Source organism: Camelus ferus, chromosome 3 (genome assembly GCF_009834535.1).
Source record: "Camelus ferus isolate YT-003-E chromosome 3, BCGSAC_Cfer_1.0, whole genome shotgun sequence".
NCBI classification, from domain to species: domain Eukaryota; kingdom Metazoa; phylum Chordata; class Mammalia; order Artiodactyla; family Camelidae; genus Camelus; species Camelus ferus.
Genome location: NC_045698.1, coordinates 46,422,212 through 46,445,743, shown reverse-complemented (window position 1 = coordinate 46,445,743; position 23,532 = coordinate 46,422,212). Strand labels below are relative to the sequence as shown.

Here is a 23,532-nt window from a genome sequence, read left to right as displayed (position 1 = left end):
TTCCAAACAGTTCCTCAGAGCCACCTGAACGACTGTCTCCCAGGCTACAATCCTCAGTTTGGCTCAAATAACACTCTCTTCTATTCTTAATACAGATTAGTTATTATTTCCATCAACAACGATATCTGCAAAGACTATTTCTGACAAGGATCAATATCTAGAATATTTAAAGAATTTCACAAAGTCAATAGGAAAGAAAAAAATTCAAACAACCTAACAGAAAAACACGTAGGAGAAAGTTTAATAAATCTAAGAAAAGATGACCAATCTCATAGAAAAATATTACTTGAAAAAAAATATATACCATTTTTGATCCATCTAACTGACAAATGTTGCAAAGTCTGACAATACAAAGATGGTGAGAGTGTGGCGGCAGTTAAAATGATCCAACCATTTTTAGCGAGCAATTTGACAATATCTGGTAATGCTGATGTTGTGTATTCTCTATGCAGCAACAATTTATAACTGGTTTCAACTACAGACACATTCTCTCGAGAAACTCATAAATGTATAGGGCTGTATTAGAAGAAAATATTAAAAAACAAAACAGCATAAATGTTTATCAGCCAGAGTTTGGACAGACTAACTTTAGTGTGGTCACATAACAGAATCTGATCATCAATAGCATAAATAAACCAGATCTACATGTGTCAATGTGGAAGATTTCAGAAATAACTGATTTAGAAAAACAAGTTGCAGAATATCATATACACACACACACACGTATATATATGTTTATATAAAGAGTTTAAAAGTATACAATACTATACACTGTTGAGATACATAAAACAAATACTGAAAAATGAGAAATGCTTCAAAAGGACACCAATAGCGGATGGGTTAAATAAACTGGGAAACATAAATTCAATACAATCTTCTTAAAAGGATAAGATAGATCCTTTAAAAGATATTTTAAAAGTCCAAGATACAACAGATGAAAGAATACAGAACACACACACACAAAAAGAAAGAATACAGAACACATAGCTTATTATTCCTTCTTTATAAAATTAAACATGTCAGTAAATAAGTGGGAGTAGAAGTTAAGTGTTGGGAGGTGAAGTTGTACAAGTACTAAATCCTCAATGTTTACAGTAGGAAGTATAGATAATGTCTAAATCTGGGGAGGGAGACCACGCAAGAAAAAAATGACATAAGCATATTATCTTAAGAAATGGAGGTAAATACCAGAGGAAATAGTTTCAGAGTTGAAAATGATTGCAGGACTGCTCCAAGGATGACAACTAGGAGTGAGGAGACATGAATGGTTGGCCGATTGACTTAAAAAAAAAACAAAACTATTTTGAGAAATAATTTAGTTTGGTAGAAGGAGAAATATTTCTGGTTTTTTTTGAGGTAGAATTGATGTAGAACATGTAAGTTTCAGGTGTACCAGACAGCAATTCACAATTTTCAAAGGTTATATTCCATAAAACCACGAAGATGTACTATTTGAAACAAAAATGAAATGGAAAAGAATATTCCACTATGAGTCCCTTTCAAAGGGTAAAAGTCTATCACAGACAAATAGGATGGATTCTAAATCCCAGTTTACAATAAAAGCAAGCAAATCCATTAGGATTTTTAGAAGACTACAGAACTCTATACACCAACAGTTTGAAGAGATAGTATTAGTCAGTCAATACATTTTTAATGAGTGTTTCCAAATGTACAAGCCACAGTCCTAAATACAATTTGAGTGGTAATGAACAGAAAATAAACTCATAGATAAGAGGATTTTACATTTTGATATATGCTGTGAGGATAATAGAGAAAAACAACAAAGAATGCTAGGGAAGGAGAGAGGCATACCTGTTTTAGCATGACCAGCAAAAGCCTCAATGTGCAGGAGACATCTGAATGAGATCTAAATGATAAATAATCAGCCATACCAAGTTTTAGAGTAAAAATATATGCAGAAGGCAAAGCAAATGCAGTGATCTTGGGACTGGAATGAATTTAATGTATTCAAGGGACAGAAAGGTCAGTGTGGCTAGAATAAAGTGAACCAGGAGTAGAATCAAAAAGATAACTTTAGAAAGGATTAGAACAGTTAAGGGAGTTACCTATGGCCTTGGATTACAGAACATAAAGTGGAAAATGGTATGAGAGAAGCAAGAGAAAGTAAAAAAAAAAGATAAAAACAGCAGGAATAATTGTGAGGAAGAGAGGGTGTTAAGTAAATGAGGGGGATATGCTTCAAAAGAGTTAGGGATTTTGAAGGAGAAACAGATTCAAAGCAGCACCACGAACAATAGGAAGGTGGAGGTCACCTATGCCACCAACAGGACTCGACAGGTGAGAACAGCCTCTCCTGGAAACGTTACTGATTTCAGTAGTGTGGGAAAGGGCAATCAACCTGGCAGCAGGACACCTGGATCTAAATCCTGGCTCTACCAATTACTGTGTCATCTTGACAAGTCATCTAACCTCTCTTAGCCTCAGGAATCTCAAGTGTAAACAGGGATACTTTACCTACTTCACAAGGCTTTTATGACGGTTAAATGAAAAAATGTAGGTGAAAGTGCCTGGCATAAATAAAGTTAGCTAAATATGACCGAAGTTTCTTGAATGAATGCAAGTAGAAAAGCTACTTAAATCATTTTTTTAAAACGCACCAAATCATTGTCATTAACGCTGACGAAAGCCTTTCATAATAAATCTGTACTCAGAAAACACAGATATACAGAGAGTGGATGCAGGTGAGGCAGAAGTAGAGCCCTGGAAAGATGATGATATTAAGTAGTTCTGAGGACCCGACAAATGAGCAGTACTGGTCCTCTTCGCCAAGGTCTGCGTTGATACAGCTTCCTCTTCATTTCAATGAATGGCACAAAACACTAGCTCAACCCGAGTTCCATCTTAGAACACGAGACACTAATAAATTCTATTTTCTTTGAAAATGACATAAGTAATTCCTCACAAGCAGAGCACGGTCAAGACTAGTAAAACCGCCAGCCATTAAGCTCACACGTACAGACATCTTCAAGGAGACTCAAGAAAAAACAAACTGTAACTCACTTTCTTAATGGCGACAATTTGATTGGTGTTCTTGTCTCTGGCCTTGTAAACCGTGGCAAACTAGAGAGAAAAACAGAAATAACAAGTTTGTGAGAATTTTTTGTATTGTGTTTGTCTTACTTTTTTTTAGATTTGAGGAAACAAGGAACCCAGGGTTCTTGGAGCAAACTTGCGGCGGCTTCAAACGTGGTGGGGCCGTCCACGTCCCGTTCCAGACTATTCTTCGGACAGGGCCGCTCAGGCCTCTGTCCTACAGAGGGGCAGGGCAGCAGAGGCGTCTGGGCAGCCTCGCCCAAAGAGAACGAGTAGTGTGGCCCGTCGTCCACTGGTTCCACGAGAAAACCTGAGAGTGTGAGGCGGCCCGGCGCCCCCAGCTCAGGGCCCTCCAAGCCCCCACCCGAGCCTCACCTGTCCCTCCCCGAGGAAGTCCAGTTTTTCATAACGCTTTGCTCGCGACTTCACGTCCACAGCCATCCGTCGCGCGGAGCCCGACTCCAGCTGAAAGGGGCGACCTCCCAAGGTAGCAGGAATTTAAAGCTACCTTAAAGCCTCCAACAGCTACTTCCGTCCACTGAGGGCCGACGCTTCAGAAGCTCCGCCCCACTTCCGGGATAGGCGGGGACGCTGTTACGTCGGTCGGGCTAGAGCCCGCCCCAGGGAAGCTGCGCAAGGCAGGGCTCGCGGGCTGGTCGGCGCCGCGCTCCGCCCTATCACGTGACCTCTGGCTGGTACCGGAAGCGGGGTTTTTTCAGTGGTGGCTGTGTCACCTTGTGTTACTTTTTTAACTTTCAGACGGGTCGTCGTTCTGAAGCGATGTTCTCAGTTCGGTGTTTAATGGGTGTGTATTAGTGTGGAAAGCTTCGCCTTGTCTGTCATCTCGCTTTCTGGTTGTTGTTCAGGGGCGTCCTGTCACCAGGATTACTTTGGACGCCTAATCCGACAAGTTCAGGTCACTTAAACGAGTGCCCAGTTATTAAGGGCTGGTCAAGAGGCATTCTTAGTACTTTATGAAGAAACACGCCCAGGGAAACAAGTTCCAAGTCAAGTAGACAATTCTGTGCTGTGGAACAGATAGCTTGCCATCCGTTTTCTACTCTGAAAAGTGGAAGTAAGACCACATCACAGGTGGTTGCGAGGAGTAAATGAAACTTGCACAAATTTTAGACAGATTTCACACAAAACAAATTAAACACATTAAATCATTTATTTAACGAATATATATTGGGTGTTTACCACGTACCAGGCTCTGTCAAGGCTGAGAAATCAATCAGCAGGTAAAAAAAGATCCCTACCTTCCAATGGGAGGCAATAAACAAGTAACATATGCTATGATACATAGTGATAATTGCTACAGAGATAATAAAGCAGAGAAAGGGGAGACAGTAGGGTTTGTGGTTTTAAATACGGTGGTACAATAAGGAAATTACTGAAAAGCCACTGCAGAGTTTTGAGCAGACAAGTGATACGATCTGACTTAATGTTTTAAAAGGTTCCCTCTGGCTGTTGTGAGAGGCTACACTACAGACTTACATGGCAAGGAAAATCAAGAAGGCCAGTTTAAGAATTATTGCAGCAATCCAAATGTATTAGGTAGTATCAGTTTGGCTTCTAGTCAATAGGATTTGCTGACAGACTGGATATGGGTTGGGGTAGGGGAAAGATAATTCTAAGGTTTTGAGCTGGAGCATTTGATGTTCCTAAAAGCTGAGAATCCTGATTTTCAGTTATGTTAAAGAAGGCAGCAGAATACAAGAGCTCATAAGTTAGCCAAGGTAATACAGTGTAAATGTTGAGTCCTAAGTCTGGATCTAGAATACCTGCCTATGAATACTGGTCCCACAAGTATTCACTCAATAGATTTATGATTTGAGAGTATTATTTAATCTTTCTGTTCCTAGTTTCCTCCTCTGCAATAAGGCCTACTCACTGGATTGCTGCAAGGCTTAAATGACTTCACACTTCAAAAACCCTTAGGATAGTGTCTGACAGTGTTCAGTTTATGTTAGCTATCACATAAAGCACTATTATTGGTCACCTTCCAGTTGTCACTACTTGGGTCTTTATTGAATTCTGATGCCTTCATTGAGCAAAATTCTCATACACTGCATTAAACACACCATCTACATACCACTTACACCTCTTAATTGTGGCAAGTCATACCTAATGATACAATGTCACATGATATAGATGAACGTTCCTTCTAAAAGACATCACTGTAACAATAATCTAACCTCACTTGTAGTGGCAATAAGCTAAACAGGGCTCTAAATTTGATAGGAAACCTGTGAGGCTTCAAGTTCCGAAGTGTGCCATGGTATATGAAGTGATAATCACATTATACCATGTTGCTGACAAGTAAATTCCTATTTTAGAACACTTTAAATAGGGTAACAAAGGCAACGTTTAAGTGTTATTCGGGGTTCATTAGGTCATTGTATATATAAAATACCATTCAGCACCTGTATAGCATTTCACAACCTACAGAGCACTTTCCCACATCAGTAATGAGTAGGCAGCTTCCAAGATGGCCCCAATGATTCTTGCCTTCTGGTATTAATGTACTTGTATAGTTTCCTCACACAATGAAACAGCCTATTCGGCATGACCAGTAGAATACAGCAGAAGTGAATGTGTGTACTTCTGAGTCTAGATCGTAAAGAGGCATTGCTGCTTCTGCTTGTATGCTGGGACCATTTGCTCTGGGGGAAGTCAGTCATCATGTTATGAATTCACTCAGGCAGCCCTCTGAAGAGGCCTATGTGGAGGGGAACTGAGGCCTCTGTCCTACAGCCAGCATCAACCTGGTGGATTGTCCAGCCCCAGGGAAGCCTTCAGATAACTGCAACCCCAGGTGGCATCTGATTGCAGCCTCATGAGAAACACTGAGCACAAGTGCCCAGCTGAGCTGCTCCAGAATTCCTGACCCAGAGAAAACATGAGCTATTAAGTGATTATGGTTGTTCTTAGCCACTAAGTTTTGGGGTGATTTGTTACAAAGTAATAGACAATACACCAATTTGATCCTGCCTACCACACTGTATAGCACTGGAAAGAAAACTGCAACTTGGACAAACTAAACAATTTGCTGACAGTTACAGATGTAAGTGTTTAATCCCTAAATAAAAATACAAGCTATTTACTCTAAGCCAAGCCCAAATTCTATGACACCATCTTCCTTAGGAACTCATCCAAGGATAGCAATTCCCACTAACATCCTTCTGCCATACTTCTACCTCACAAATTCCATACAAGTGATACATATTTTCATTGTAATACTTTCATGGCAGCACCTGTAGTAAAGGTGTCCCTCAGACAGTTCCAGTATTGGGGTTTCTAACTGCTGGCCTGCAGTATTACTCAAGCCACTCTTCATTACCTGAAACTCCTCTGTTTCTGAAAGCAAAAACCTTGCCTTGGGCTTCCTTTTACTGAAATGAGAAAGCTAAAGTTAAAAAAGAGAATAGTACTAGCTTATAAGAAAATTTTCCAGATACATACTTTTAAATAATAAAAAAGAAATCATAAGTCCTATATTTCTCGTGAGTCACCAAAACAGCTTATTGCTAGCACCAAACTCCTATCTCACATTTGAGTTGGGGCAACGTCTATAGTAAGCCACAATACACAATTTACATGAAAAGCAGATCAACTCTGAATAGTTAAAAAAAAAAAAGTATAAAGATTAGCCCACTGGAAACTGGGTATATATAAAAATGTACTCAACAATTCTTCTCTATTGCTCATGAGTTAACCTTACTATTAGGGATGATTTCTTTAAGGCATATTCTAGAAATCATTAAAGGTATGGAAGAGAATTCATTTCACTTTGTGAGGCTTTACTTTCACAATAATACATACCCTTGGCACAGGAAGACCCTATTCAAAGTTCATTAATTGCCTTAAGAAGGTAAATGGTTAGGTTGATTTTATGAGGCTTTTAGACAATAAGTTTGAGAAAGTTTATGATTATCAGGATTTGTATACACAATCACAAAACAGTAAAATAAACCAAAGAACACGACTTTCTTAACATCCCTAAAAACATAATAAATTGCCATTTCTGGTCAAATGTTATTCCTATGCTGTATTCATTTTGATCTCTTATTTTCCACTTTATACTCTGACATTTTTTTCTGAACAATAAACTCAACATAGGGAGGTTGTGTTAACCCCCTAGGCTTAATACCACAGTCACCCGTTATACCATGCTATACTTTTATCATTTAGAGGAGGATATGCTTATTAAGCCAGTTATACTCCAGTAACTTTGTGAATGCAAATATGTTAAGAGGATTAAAAACAAATAATGGAGTCATTATTTCACTGATCCTCATCCAATTTCAGGAAAATCACTTCCAGAAAGCAGCAATTCTGCCTGATATACTCATTCCATGTCTAAATAGAAACTTGAAGAAAAGTAGAGATTATAGGAAACCTATGATAGTTCACTAGACATTGTGTGCTTTTAATAGTTCAACACTGGTAATACTTGATAATCAAGGGTAAATTAATAACATTTTAAAATGTATACTTTAATAAGTATAAAGTATATAAACAATCAGGCAAGCTTGTGCAGAAGCTGACCAAGACACATAAATTAGGAGATACAAGTGTCCATCTAAATCTTCTATACTTCTTTTTTTTTTTACACGATATTTATTAAAGTTGTTTAATTTATAATTTCTCATTTGTCATTTTGGAAATCCTTTATTGTAAAGACTATTCTGTTGTCTGATGACAAACAGCAGCCACAGTCTCGGTGATTATTCTGGACCTCCACGCTGAAAAGGAAAAAATAAACAGTAAGATTAGGTGTTACATTTCTAAAGAAATGTCTTCATGGCCACTGTACAAATTTACAACAGTTTAAGCAAAACGACTGGTAGTTTTTAAAAACAATTTTAGATTTTTCATAGCTTTGGGGCACTCATGTCATTTTATAAAGAATTTCAGATCTGAAAGGGATTCAAGGTTGACCTAGATCAATGGTCCTCAAATTTCTTGGTCTTAGAAGTCCTTTACACTCTTAACAAATTGTTGAGGACTCTAAAGAGCTTTTTTCCCATGGGGTATATATATTTTGCTGTTTATTACCATACTATACATCTACACATATATACCTTCATGTACATTTATTTAGGGTTCATACATGGTTTATTTCTCATAGTCCTATCCTATCCACCTGACCATCTCTGTCTTAGCTTTGGACACATCTTGATAAGACAGTGGGAAAAACATGTTAAATCAGCACGTGAAGCTCAAAAGCCAATAATGTTAAGGTGTTTTCCACAGTATTGTGATAAAGAGCAACAACATACTTGGATAAATTCCATTTCTTCTTGAGATACAAGTTTCCTTCTGTACTTCTGAGGTAATGTTTTTATCATCTCTGCAGTGTCTGGTGGGCCCTGATTCATCAGCCAGTCTGGTGATTTACTTCCCTTAGAATGCTGTGAAAGTGCAGAGTGAGATGGTAGTCCTGCCGATCTTAAAACTTCTGATACTGAAATGAAAAATTTAAAAAATTTATTTAAGGAATTGTTCAGTGTCTTAAAATACTATGTTGAGTTACCTATTATTGAATAATCAAGTTATTCTTAAAATGATCAGTATTATAATTCCAAGAGATAAGTATTATAGAATAACTTAGCTGGGAAGCTATATGTAACTTCATAAAGTTCTTTTTAAAACAAATGAGGTAGTTTTAAGTGAATGAATTACTAAATTGAAGAAAAGGTTTCTAAAATAATGAAATTGCTAGATAGTGGAGTTCAATCCATACAGATAACCTACATTACTTAAATTATGTTATTTGGTAGAGTTTATGGTGATATCTTACAATGCAGAATACGAAAGTTGGTAAATGTAGATGAGATTCATTTTCTCATTGCCTTTATACTTGTTTGTCACCTCTATCTTAATTCTTCAAGAGCTATAATAAGTTAAAAATATCCATATAAAATTTGTCAAAATTCTCCCTGAATTAAAGGTCAAGTATTTTATAATAAAGATAGTGACAGAGGATCTGCTAAAAAGGAAGGCTCAGAGAAAAACAAAACTTGTTCAGTCTTCGATTACTTTATAGGCAATGATTGCTAATGTCTAAGGCAATCTGAGAAATGAATGAATAGATAAACGAGTAAATAAAAGAAAAGGTTAACTGGGAGAGAAATAGAGGAATGGTTATTATTCCTCATAATCTCTGCAAATGTAAGCATAATTCTTCCAACAGATAGGAGAAAAGTAGAATAAAAATTCCCCTATATAAACTCAGTATCATTAAAAATTCAGAAATATCTACTGTTGAGTCTCTTCCTTTTTATTTTGTGTTTTGTGTGTGTGTTAGGGGAGTTAAATTGGTTTATTTATTTATTTATTTTAATGGAGGTACTGGAGACTGAACCCAGGACCTGGTGCATGCTAAGCACACGCTCTACCACTGAGCTATACCCTTCCCTGAGTTACTTCCTTTTTAAATGGAGGTAGTAAAAAGTTAGTTTCTACTTGCATGCAACCTAAAGTATCATTTTGATCTAAACTACAACAGTCTACCTGATTTTAAAATGAGAAATATTGTCTATAATATTCATGTATAAATCTATATGCACATTTTTTTTCTAATCTAAATAAAGTATAACTTACCATTGGGTTTAGGATTGTCCCTTCTGTCAGGGAACCTTATCAATGGAGTATGTGGCTTGACTACCTAAAGGAAAAATAAAATGCATGAAAAAGAAATGAAGCTCTAAAATCACTTCACTAATTACATAAGAAATAATCTACTGAAGCTCACAAGCAGACACCTTTGTTAAAATAACTTCGTACTTGACAACAACTTTAAGTTTTACTATTTTACTATTCCCAACCAGGAAAGTTAGTCTATGAACTGCTAACCTATTTATCTTATCTGCTATTCGTAATAACTTCGTACCTATACATCACAAGACATTTTACTGTACTGCCAACTGACCTCCAAAGAACCCTGTGAGGGAACATTTCTGCACTGTTGGTGGGAATACAGTTTGGTGCAGCCAATATGGAAAACAGTATGGAGATTCCTCAAAAAACTAAAAACAGACTTAACATGTAATCCAGCAATCCTACTCCTGGGCATATATCCAGAGGGAACTCTAATTTGAAAAGATACATGCACCCCAATGTTCACAACAGCACTATATACAACAGCCAAGACATGGAAACAAACTAAATGTCCATTGATAGATGACTGGATAAAGAAGTTGTGGTATATTTATACAGTGGACTATTACTCAGCCATAAAAAAGAATGAAATAATGCCATTTGTGTCAACATGGATGGACCTGTTGAAGATTATCATTCTAAGTGAAGTAAGCCAGAACGAGAAAGAAAAAATACCATGATATTACTCATATGTGGAATCTAAAAAAAGAAAAAAGAAGACACTAATGAACTTATCTACAAAACAGGAACAGAATTATAGACATAGTATACAATCTTATGATTACCTGGGGGAAAGGGAGTGGGAAGGGATAAATTGGGAGAGATTTACAAATATTACTAGTATATACAAAATAGATAAATAATAAGTTTCTTCTGTATAGCACAGAGAAGTATATTCAATATCTTATAGTAACTATAATGAAAAAGAATATGAAAACGAATATATGTATGCATATATATGACTGAAACATTATGCTGTACACGAGAAACTGACACATTGTAAACTGACTGTACTTCAACTAAAAAACAAAAAAAAACCCAAAAAAAACCGCTATGAATATGACATGGACTTTATGTTGCAAAACTTCTAAATTGCCCTGCTGATTGATAAGAATTGGAAGTTTCCTGACTTGTACTGAGTGTTGTTTCACTACTATGTTAATACCTGGCAGTTTAGGTTAAAAAGCATATTGAAAATTAGGTAATGAAAAAAATACTTTTTCTGACAGAAAAGTGACACATGTTCTCTGTAAAAAATCTGGGAAAAAATCAAAAAGCACAAAGAAGAAAAGACTATCTGTAAGCCCCAAACCCCCAGATGTTTTAGATTTAAAAATCTGATAGCCCTTTAGTCTCTTTCCTATACCCAAGGAAATACATGATTTTAGAATACTGCTTTTAAGAACAGATATTTGAGGAGTATTAATGTTTTATCTCTAAAATTCCAGATTTATACTATAGAGGATCTTAAGTGGAACTTTCAGTAGGAAATCTTTCGAATATACAATGTTGAGACCAATCAACTGAGCACTATTTTCAACGAAAGTAATCTGTAAGTGGCTGTGTCTAGTGAGATTGAAGCTTGTGTTTATCTGCAATATATCTGTATATCTGTACTACACATTATACATTTTACATGAGTACAGAAGTACACAGGCTTGTGAGGACTGGCCTGAAAACTAACCACTATGATTCTGCTGCTGTGAGAAAATGCTGGAAGATAGTTGTCTCCCTAAACAGAAAAGCATGGCCAAGTCTTTCACGTTAAAAAAACAAAACTTCTCACTCCCTCTAGTAACTGTTTTCACAGCCAAGCTTTCTGAAAGAGTGTTCTATCCATCCTACAGTCCTAAGTTTTTCAGATGTTCAGCTTCCAGCTCGCATTTGGCACTCAAGAGGAACATGATGATCTGGGCTCTCCGGACCTCTCAAGCCTCATTCCCCACCACTGTACCATTTACTCCAGCTATTCTGAAGTACTTCTCATTTTCCTATCTCATCCTGCCAGTTCCATCCACATTTAATCTACAGCTTGTGCGCTCTGCCAGGGGATCTCTCCTGAGTCCTACCCCATTTCCATGTCTCTGCTTTCACCTGATTGCTTATCTTTTAAAACAGCTAAAATGTCGGTCCTCTCTAAGAAGCTCCCGATTCCTAAATCTGATTTTAAAACTCCTCCTGTGTTTCCACAGCATCCTTAACACCTTAAGAATACTGTGTAGAGAACAGATAAATGAGCCAATGATTACAGGAGGACAAAGCTTCTAGAAAGGCAGAGTTGGAAAATTAAGCACTTCTGCAGCAGTGCCTAGTACATAGTAAATGCTCAGTAAACATCTGCCAAATAAGTGAATGACCTTTTCTAAGTTAGGACTAACTATATAGGCATGTAAGTATGTATACATACACTTAGACAAATGTACATACACCAGAGAGAAAGAACTCATTTCAACATTGCTTTTGTACCCTTCAAAATATTATGTAATGTGCCCATATACATTCCCACAGTTTCGTGTCCCCCCTTTTTTAACAGAAAATTTTAAAAATACATAAAAGAGAGTACTAAAATAAACCCTGATAAACACATTAAACAACTTCAACAGTAATACAGTCAATCTTACTTCATCAACCGCTCCATTAACCAAATCCAATCATCTCATCTCACCTATTAATACCAACTACATATATCACTAACAGAAAAGGATTTTTGTTAAGCCATAATCAAAGTAATTTTTCACACTTAACAAGATAAAAATAATTCTTGAATATATTTAATACTTAGCTTATGCTCAAATGTTCCTGTCCCAAAACTGTCTTTTTAAAATTCTAAATATAAAGAGAAGTGAGTAGCAGTCCACCAGCTGAGTGGCTTACAACTAAGAAGAAAAAAGGAGCTAATCCAAATAACATTCATAGTGCTTGGACTATATACTTTCAGTCTAAAGGCAAAAAAAAAAAAAAAAAAAAAAGTGAAATACAGAGAAATCTTGAACTTTTTACTTAGTAGGCTGGTTTTATAGATACAGCTATTCTGAAATCATTTTGTATATACTGTAGGACTGAGCAGATGATTACATATATGCATTGATGATTGGTGGGGCCAGGGATTTCCCTGTGAGAAAGAACGTACAAATGTGGGATGGGGGAAGGCAAGGAAAAATGCTGCAGTGTTAAGACTGGAATCTGAGGGGAAAAAAAAAAAAGATTGGAATCTGAGGGAATTCATGATAAATGCCAAGTTTATTCAGTCAGCCCCTGTTAATTTGGGTTGTTAATTTGTTTCCAGTCTTTCTTCTATTAAAATAATAGAGTCAATATCCTTGTACTATTCTTATCTTTGCCAGTGTATCTCTGAGAGATCTCCAGAAAAAATAGTGCTGGGTCAAAAAAGAAAAACATAATTTTGAGGGGTATTGCCAGATTTTCCCTTCATAGGGGTTATACTATTTCGTATTCCTCTAGCAACCAAGCCTAGTCCTCCACGGCCTTCCCAACACATGTGATCCAACCTGTACATCTTAAATAAAATCAAATTGATGAAATATGTTACCTCTACGTAGTTTAATTTTCCTTTCTCTTATTATAAGTAACACTGCCTATCTTTTCAAATGGTTAAGAGACATTTTTATTTCTTTACCTGTGAATATGTTTACAATTCTTACTCATTTTTCTGTGCTTACAAGTTTTTGTATATAATGGCTATTAACCCTTTGTCTGCTGCATTTTTTATCCATTTAAAAAAATTTGGATATATTATTTTTTGATGAGTAAGTTTTTTTTTTTTTTCTCCTTTTTAGTGCAGTCCAAATTATCAAGCTTCCCCCTTATTGTTCCTATGTCATAGTTGGGGAAAGTTTTCCCCACTCCCAGGTTATAGAGAAATTTATGTTTTCATTTGGTAGTTGTATGGTTTCATTTCTTTTAACTTTTTATTTTGAAATAATCATGGATTCACAGGACCTTGCAAAAAACCTCAGGGAGGTCTGTGTGCCCTTCATTCAGTTTCCCACCATGGTACCATCTTGCACAACTATAATACAGTATCAAAACCAGGAAACTAACAATAGTACAGTCTACACAGAGCATTTAGATTTGATCAGTTTTATATGCACTCTTTTGTACATGTATAAAGTTCTTTGCAATTTTGGTTTCATTTTCTCCAGTAAGATATTAGATCCATTTGAAATTTACCGTTGTATAAGATGTGAGCAGTGGGTCTTATTTAATCTTTTTCCAAAAGGCTATCCAGTTGTACTTATTAAAAAGTTCATTTCCTCTGATTTAAGATGCTACCTTTTATCATATGCTCAATTTCCAGAGCAGCATTTGCTAACACTTCCAATACAATGTTAAACAATAATGGAAATATCGGGCATCCTTATATTGTTCTCGGTTTTACTAAGGGAGTCATGTCAAAGAATTTTCTATCAATTCCTATTTGACTGTTTTTTAAAAAGAATGGGTTATAGGCTTTTGTCAGATGTCCTTTCTGCTTTCTTTTGGTTTTCTTTGTTCTTTTTCTCACTTATATAGAGTTGGATATTTATTTATTTAGAGTTGGATACTTACATTAAATTAATTTATTTTAACTTTTATTAAGATAGGTATTTGATATGAATTTTGCTCTGATTACTGCTTTAGCTGTAGTGTTTTTATTATTATTTTTGGTACATTTTACACTTTCATTTTGTATTTTCCCTTTAACCCAAGCATTAACAGAATTTTAAAAAATACACAGAGACAGAAGGGCCAGTTTATTTTTTACTTTTGTTATTAATTTTTATTGCATGTTAAGAGGGAGGGTATAGCTCAAGTGGTAGAATGCATGCTTAGCATGCCCAGGGTACTGGGTTCAATCCCCAGTACCGCTTCTAAAAATAAATAAATGAATGAATAAACCTAATTACACCTCCCCCCACAAAATTTTTCCATTGCATCTTAGAGAATGTTGTTTTATTTGTATTTTTTTGAATGTACTGATGTTTTCTTTAGAGCCTAATATGTTATTAATTTTCACAAATGTTTCATATGCATTTGAAAAGTGGATAATTATTATAAAGGTGCAAGTACATAGTGATTATCTGCAAGATCATTCTTACTATGTTCTTTAGGTCTTCTAAATCCTTAACAATTTTTTATCTACTAACCTATTGTCAAAAGGTATATTGACTTCTCTAAGAATTTTTTTTTCTATTTCTCCTTGCATCTCCTATAGTTTGTTTTATGAAATAAGTTGCTGAGTAATTCAGTACAAAATCAATAATTATTATATCTTAACTGTGAAATGTAGCTTTTAACATTGTAAAGTGTCCTCTGTCTTTTTAAGAGCTTTTTGATTTGAATTCTACCTTATTTGATAACAAGATTGTAACTCCTTTTATATTTGCATTGGTCTGACATATCTTCACCTATCCTTTCACCATTGTTAAATACTTTTTTTTTTTTTTGAGCAGTTTTAGGTTGACAGCAAAATTGAGCAGAAAGCACAGAGTTCTCATATACCCACTGGGCACCCTCCCCACTTACCGCCCCCTCCCCCTCCAGACTTCCTCACTATCAACATCTCCTCCCATCAGGATTCTCTATGTTACAATTAATGAAACTATATTGACATGTCATTATCAAAGTTTTACATTAGAGTTCATTCTTGGTATTGTACATTCTATGGGTTTTGACAAATGTACAATGATGTATCCACTATTACAGCATCTTCTGTGCTCTGCCTACTCATCCCTTCTTTCCCCCAGTCTCTGGCAACCACTGATTTGTTTACTGTCTCCAAAGTTTTGCTTTTTCCAGAATGTCATTACAGATGGAACCATACAGTATGTAGCCTTTTCAGATTGGCTTCTTTCATTTAGTAACATGCATGTACATTTCCTCCATGTCTTCTCATGGCTTGGAGCTTATTTCTTTTTAGTGTTGAATAATATTACATTGCCTGATGTACCATAGTTTATTTATTCATTCACCTACTAAAACACATCTTGGCTGCTTCCAAGTTTTGGCAGTTATAAATAAAGCTGCTATAAACATCCATGTGCAGGTTTTTGTTTGGATATCAGTTTTCAACTCAGTTGGTTAATACCAAAGAGTGCAATTATTCAACCATATAGTAAAAAGTATGTTTAGTTTTGTAAGAAACTGCCAAACTGACTTCCAAAGTGGCTATACCATTTTGCACTCCCAACAGCAGTGAATGAGTTCCCGTTGCTCCACATCCTTGTTGGCATTTGGTGGTGTCAGTATTTCAGCCATTCTAATAAGTATGTAGAGATGCCTGACTTTTGTCTTAATATGCAATTCCCTAATGACTATGATGTTCCTTTTCATGTGCTTCTTTGTTATCTATACATCTTCTTTGTTGAGGTGTTTGTTCAGCTCTTTTGCTAATTTTTTAAATCAGGCTGTTTTCCTATTGTTGACTTTTAAGAGTTCTTTGTATATCCTGACTAACAGTCCTTTATTAGGAATGTTTTTAGCAAATATTTTCTCCCATTCTGTGGTTTCTCTCCTCATTCTCTTGACACTGTCTTTTGCAGACCAAACGTTTTCAATTTTAATGACATCCAGTTTATCAATTATTTCTTTCATGGATTGTGCCACTGGTGTTATATTTAAAAAGTCACTGCCAACCCCAAGATCATCTAAATTTTCTTCTATGTTACCTGCTGGAAATTTTATAGTTCTCCATTTTACATATAGTTCTATGATCTATTTTGAGTTAATTTTTTGTGACAAGTATAAGGTCTGTGTCTAGATTCATTTTTTGCAAGTGGATGTCCAATTGTTCCAGCATCATTTTTGAATGCTAAAAATTTTTTAAATATTTTCCATTGGCTTAATATGCAAATATCTGTATCCTTTGTTTTTCTACAGGATACACAGTTAAAATGTCAAGCTACTGGAATCTGGAGATTATTTTATTTTTATTTTTATTGATGTATAGTCAGTTTACAATGTTTTGTTAATTTCTGGTGTACAGCATAGTTTTTCAAGTCCAGCACCACTTATTAAAAAGACTATCTTTTTTACACTGTATTGCCTTTGCTCCTTTGTCAAAGATCAGTTGACCACCCTTTTATTTCTACCTTTCTAAGTCTCTTAGACAGTTTTAGCTGTGCCTCTTATATATAACACAGCACTGACTAGTCATTTTTTGCCCAATATGAGAATAATTTTTAAAAAAGGGTTAGGTCATTTACATTTATAGATATAACTCACAGGTTTGGTATATTTCTGTCATATTATTTAAATATAAATTCCCTTGTCATATGACCTTTTCCTTTATTTTCATTTGTGGGTTTGTTGTTGTTGTTGTTGTTGTTTTATTTAGAAAGATTTGTATTTTTGTGTAATATTTATGTTCATGTTGCTACTGAGTTCAGAGCTGTAACACCCCTAAATCTTTTTTTTTTTTTAATTTTACTGAGGTGGAGGTAATTAGGTTTACTTATTTATTTTTAGAGTCAGTACTGGGGATTGAACCCAGGACCTTATGCATGCTAGGCATGTGCTCTAGCACTTGAGCTATATCCTCCCCTCTATGTACCATCCCTAAATCTTAACCTAACATCTAATCTCAACTATAACCAACCTGTACCTCTCTTCTATTACTTCCCACAATCAGTTTCATCAAGTTCTTCATTTCCTTGATCATTCTCTTTTCCCCTAGTCATTGGTTCCATCCTGACTTCCTTTCTTATCTAGCCTAGAACCCATAGTCCATTCAACATCCTCTTAGGACTCTCAACTTCCTTACTGGTTATTTTCACCTCACCTGCAAATCTCAAACCCTGAATTAATCCAACCACCCATCTTCTTCCCCTGCGTCTTCTGCAGCTAAATGATTTCCTAAATGACTATCTCCTTTCTACTCTTGCATCATCCCAAACATATCAAATATACACTGCTTGGCATTCAGTAGGCATTTAATGAATACTTATAACTTACTCTTCTAAAATTTTGAATACCTTATAGTCCAGCCCAATTTCTCTACTTAATGGTGACACCATGCTTTGTGAATTGCCATCAGTTTGTGTCAGTCTGTTGAAATACTCTTTCTTCAAGGTATGGATCCACAGTTAAGTTCTAAGCTCTGTGGAGGTACCATGTCTTGTCTTTTTGGCACTGCAGTCCCAGCCCTGAGTATAGGCCTGGCACAGAAGTACTCATTTTGCTAATGGTAATGTGTAATTATTATATAATATCAGCACATGCTGCTTTGTATTATGAATTTGTATACAAATCTTTGTAGCTCTGTTAGGAGACAGACCATTCCTTATTGTATACCTCACAGTATTTTTTTTAACATCAGTAGTTAGTTCTTTACTGTTGCTGTGTACTATTCCATTTTAACAAATCAACCACGATTTGTTTATCCTGCTAATGGACATTTAGTTATTTTCTGGTTTGGGGTTATTATGAATAAAGCAACTATGAATGTTTTTATACAGTGTTTTCATAGGTATATGCACTTATTTCTCTGGGGTACAAGCCTATTAGCAGAACTGCTAGGATGTGGGGCAGGTATGTTTAACCAGTACTGGAGATCAACAAAAGTTTTCCAAAGTGGCGGTACCATTTTACACACCTACTAGCAATACATGAGAGTTTTAGGTGCTTCATGTTCTCATCATCACTTGGTACTGTCAGTCTTTTTCATTTTAATAATGTTGGTGGGTACAGTAGTACTTCTTGGTTTTAATTGGTATTTTCCTGGCAAGTAATAATGCTGAGCATCTTTTCACAAGCTTATTGCTCATGTGGACCTCTTCCTTTGTGCAATATAAAGTTGTTTTTTTTTTTACCGATTTTAAAAGTTGGGCTATACATTACAGATATATATGACTATTTATTATGGATACCAGTCCTTTGACAGATGTTCTCCTGTCCTTACAGTGTCTTTAATTAGTTAACACTGAGTAACTGCCCACTGAATAAGTGAGGATTATTCGATGCAATGGGAGCAAAGACTGGGATGTAGGATTAGCCTTCAGAGTGAAACAACTTTAAGAACTTTTAAAAGATGTACTTGTGCAAAGGGAAATGCAGTTCTCATATCAAAGGCAGAAGCTAATCATACAATAACATAATTTTAGAGTTGAAAAAGATCATATAAAGCACACACAAAAAGTGGACGTTGTGGCTCTTTGTATACCAATTTTACCTCTCCTATTTAAGCTACAGACCACAGCTGGAGAAGCAAATACAAAAGCTATCAGGAGTTGTAACTGATGTGTGGACTAACAATAAAGTTCCTCTAGCACGAATCTAAACTCAGGGGGTAAAGCTTAGGAAATCAACACTAAGACACATATTACAGATAAACTTAAAATATATCTTTTTTCTATTCCCCACCCCCCAGCCTGTAACCAGACGCTTGGATTAGTGGGGGAGAACCCGCCCTGGGCGAGGACGCAGCCCGCGGGGGCCAGTTCTCCGGCCGTTCCCAAGACCTTGAAGGGACACTGGGTCAGATGCAGGGTTCCCTTCCTTTCACTCACCGCTACCGCCTTCCTTCCGATTGGCTGATCCGCGACAACACAGCCACTACTAGTCGCCGATTGGCCAGGCTATTGCCTGGGGAGCCTAACCCACAGACGCCTAAGAGGGCTTAACGAGGTGCTGGTGTAGGGCAGTCCAGGGACTTCGAAGCACCTGCGTGCCTAACTCCTGAGATGCACTGACGCGGCCTGGCTCGAACCCTCAGCTCCGGTCCCCGGCTCACTGCGCGACCCAACCAGCTCAAGTCCAATTCTCACATACACCCCCAGGCGCCGCTGCTAGCCCTACCCAGGGCCGCGGTCACAGCGCAGCCTCCGCCACCGCGTTTCCTCCCCAGCGCCGTTGGTATAGTCAGCACCATCCCTACCGGCCACGCCGCGGAAGAGACCGAATTTCCTTACCTGAACGACCCTGCTAGCAGACGCCATCTTGCTGCCCATCATGACCCTCGAGAAGGGGCAGCTTCCGGGGCGCTAGCGGGCAGCGGCTATAACGGGAGTCCTTGGGCGGCTGGGGGCGGGCCTAGCCTGTGACGTCACGGGGAGGAGCGAGCGGTTAGGAGGGACCCGCCTCCACCGTGGAGCTAACCCCACCCACGAGAGCCTGACCCCGCCCCGCCCCTCCTCTGCCTAGGAACGACCCACGTGTTTCCCATTGTTTCATTTTGCAGAGGAAGGTTTGTGATAACTGGATTTATTTTTGCTCTTCAGCCTATGCGTGATCTAGGACCATTTCCTCTCCGGATAGTTTTTAATTTCAGTGTAGTCCAAAATGTAATCTGAAACCAAATAGGTAATATAAACTCTTGGAGCTTCCTAAAACAAGCAAGCTTGTTAAAATTTAGGAGTAAGCATCAAGCTCAGAAAGAATGGTAAGTTTCGGTTCTATACAAGACCACCTCATATTCCCTTGCTTATTAGCATTGCTTGATTTGGTATTCTGTTTGCTTTCTCTGCCACTAGTCCTGATATGAAACTGCTGCCTGCTTCAAGTTTGAGAGAACTCAAAAATTGAAGCTTTTTGTTTTTTAAAACACGAGTCAACCATATCATTACCCCAAGTTAAATTAAATTCTATAGTAAATATTAATGTTTACAGTGTTAAAAACTTTACTACACAATATGTTGCAGCCACTAAACTTTGTAGGTAATGTAGACTTACGCTGTTGTAAATAGAGTGACAAATTTGTTTTGATGATCTAGCTCAGTGGTTTCTAAATCTAGGAGAGTTACTGAGCCTAAAAATGGGCCCTGCTAATTCAGAATGTCTGTGGAGGACATCAGAAATCTATTTTTCTCAAAAGCTTTTAAAGCTTGTTTTAGCAGCAAATATTCTAAAATCAGATTGATAAAGTGTTATGGAAATGACAGGCCAGCAAGAAACAAGCACCACTCAGAGGGCTGGAGTACTCAGATTTATTACGCTGGCAGGCTCAGAGGGGCTTCTGCTCCAAAGCTCTGAGCACCTCCAAGACGTGTGCATGAGGTTTTATAAGGTTAATTACAAGATTGGGGTATTCGGCCAATAGGCACGGAACAGCTTTAGCAGCATCATTATCACAAAAGTAGAGGCAGGGAGGCAGCAAACCAACATTTCAAGGCCAGATATGTCTCTTTGAAAATCCATCTGGCTAGCAAAAAACAGACAGGGAATCAGCAAACCGACACTAATTAACTTAGATTTATGAGTTAGCCCAGCAGAACTTAGATCAGTAATCCGACACTTGTTACACTTAGATTTGTGAGTTAGCTTGTTAGCCCAGCCTGGCTTTTCCTTCACAAAAGTGGTTAGATGGGCAAAGCATATGAACAGGAAGATTACAGAAAAGAAACACAACTGGCCCTTGAAACTTAAAAGACAGCCAACTTCCCTTATTCTAAGAAAAATTTACACTACACTGAAACACTATTTTTAATCCATCAAACTGGCCAACTGACATAATTTGGACAGTATGCTCTGGGGAAGCTGTAGGGAAAGAGGCACTAAATGGATATCGTTGGTAGAAGTACAAGATGGTACTCAAAAAAGTTATATACTGAATGATTCCAACAATATAACATTCTTGAAAAGGCAAAACTATAAAGCCAGTAAAAATATCAGTGGTTGCCAGGGAGAGAGAGACAAATAGACAGAGCACAGGGGATTTTTAGGACAGTGAAACTATTCTGTATGATACTGTAATGGTGTACACATGTCATACATTTGTCAAAATCCATAGAATATACAACCTTTGGGTGATAACAAATGTACCACTCTAGTGGAGGATGGTGATAGTGGGGGAGGTTGTGCATGTGTAGGACAGTAGGTATATGAGAACTCTGTACTTGGTGCTCAGTTTTGCTGTGAACCTAAAATTGCTCTAAAAAATAAAGTGTATTAATTTTTTAAAAAATCACCATTGCTGAAACCAGGTAGACTAATGTATTCTTATAAGTTCAAAAGTGGTGACCTATAGTTGATAACACTGTATTGTATAATTGAAATTTGCTGAGAGTAGAACTTAAATGTTCTCACCAAAAAGAAAAAAAAAAAGGTAAATATGTATGGTGTTGGATGTGTTAACTGGATTGTGGGAATATTTTCATAATGTACATATGTATCAAATTATCATTATAAACTTTAAATATTTTACAATTTTATTTGCCAATGACCTCAGTAAAGCTGGGGAGGGGTTCAATCCCCAGTACCTCCATTAAAATAATTTAATAAATAAACTTTCCAAGTCCTCTAATACTGAGAAGTCTCCTGGGAATAACTAATGATAAATTCAGAAAATGTCAAATGCAGCACAGATCATTGGTCATGTTGGCATGAAGTTTGTTTTGGGGAGCCCTACAGGAAAATGCTCTTTTCTCTACTTGTGAATTTATTTGTAAGTGTTGGCATTCATAGTCCTTCACAGAATTTTCATCCAGGCTTCTTGTGGATTAGTTCTCTCTAGGATAAAGACAATAAAAGTAGCTGAAACTGGGGCAGCAAACTGCCTCAATCCCTAAATCTTATTTTCCTGCTGCTCAATTTCAGTCAGCCTCCTGTCATTAGATCATTTGATTACCCATCTCATGTTGATCTCATGATTTTTGTCTCATAAACCAAAAAATGTTGTCCACCACCCAGTCCTACAAAGATCAAGTCGTTAGCCACCGCAGTTGCTGACCTACAGTACACCCTCAGAGGCAGGATGAAGAACAGGAGGAGGCACTCTGTGTTTTGAGAGAACAGACAAAACAGGCCCTTAGATAGGTAGATATATTTCAGGAAAAATTTTTATGAACCTAGAATCTTGCATCTTCTCTATCTTAGGAAAGCACTAAAATTGTTTTGTTTTGTTTTGTTTTTAAACATTTTTTTTGAGTTATAGTCATTTTACAATGTTGTGTCAAATTCCAGTGTAGAGCACAAGTTTTCAGTTGTACATGTACATATATTCATTGTCGCATTTTTTTCGCTGTGAGCTACCACAAGATCTTGTATATATTTCCCTGTGCTATACAGTATAATCTTGTTATCTATTCTACATATGCCTGTCAATATCTACAAAGTTTGAACTCCCAGTCTGTCCCTTCCCACTCCTCTCGCCCCTTGGCAACCACAAGTTTGTATTCTCTATGAGTCTGCTTCTGTTTTGTATTTGTTTTTGTTTTGCTTTTTTTAGATTCCACATATGAGTGATCTCATATGGTATTTTTCTTTCTCTTTCTGGCTTACTTCACTTAGAATGACATTCTCCAGGAACATCCATGTTGCTGCAAATGGCGTTGTCATTTTTATGGCTGAATAGTATTCCATTGTATAAATATACATCTTCTTTATCCAGTCATCTGTTGAGGGACATTTAGGCTGTTTCCATGTCTTGGCTATTGTAACTAGTGCTGCTAAGAACATTGGGATGCAGGTGTCTTTTTGAAGTAGGGTTCCTTCTGGATATATGCCCAGGAGCGGGATTCCTGGGTCATATAGTAAGTCTACTCCTAGTCTTTTGAGGAATCTGCATACTTTTTTCCACAGTGGCTGCACCAAACTGCATTCCCACCAGCAGTGTAGGAGGGTTCCCTTTTCTCCACAGCCTCTCCAGCATTTGTCATTTGTGGACTTTTGAATGATGGTCATTCTGACTTGGTGTGAGGTGACACCACATTGTAGTTTTGACTTGCATTTCTCAGACAATTAATGATACTGAGCATTTTTCCATGAGGAAAGCACTAAAATTGTTAACATATCTGTTCTTCTTGACTAGCAGTAACCTTCTACAGAGACATATGCTGCATTGCACATACTTCTTAGTCAAAATCACATATATACTGG

At 37.0% G+C, this 23,532-nt stretch overlaps 2 protein-coding genes across 3 annotated transcripts in view; both read right to left on the bottom strand.

The window, feature by feature from the left end:
* The window catches only part of CDK7 (cyclin dependent kinase 7), a 33,977-nt gene extending 30,358 nt beyond the window's left edge, over positions 1 to 3,619 (bottom strand). For both annotated transcript variants that reach the window (XM_014559704.2, XM_006185187.2), the window contains exons 1-2: positions 3,430 to 3,619; positions 3,022 to 3,081 (exon numbers count right to left, since the gene is read on the bottom strand). In XM_014559704.2, coding sequence (XP_014415190.1) covers positions 3,022 to 3,081; positions 3,430 to 3,495 — 126 coding nt within the window. In that variant the 5' untranslated portion in view covers positions 3,496 to 3,619. The remainder of the gene's footprint in view (positions 1 to 3,021; positions 3,082 to 3,429) is intronic.
* A 587-nt stretch (positions 3,620 to 4,206) lies between these two features.
* Positions 4,207 to 19,760, bottom strand: MRPS36 (mitochondrial ribosomal protein S36). The gene is made up of 4 exons (XM_006185186.3): positions 19,629 to 19,760; positions 9,664 to 9,727; positions 8,340 to 8,524; positions 4,207 to 7,802 (listed from the first exon to the last, which is right to left on the bottom strand). The coding sequence occupies exons 1-4, from the start codon at positions 19,668 to 19,670 to the stop codon at positions 7,785 to 7,787; spliced, it is 309 nt and encodes a 102-aa protein (XP_006185248.1). The 5' UTR covers positions 19,671 to 19,760; the 3' UTR covers positions 4,207 to 7,784.
* Positions 19,761 to 23,532: the final 3,772 nt, after the last annotated feature.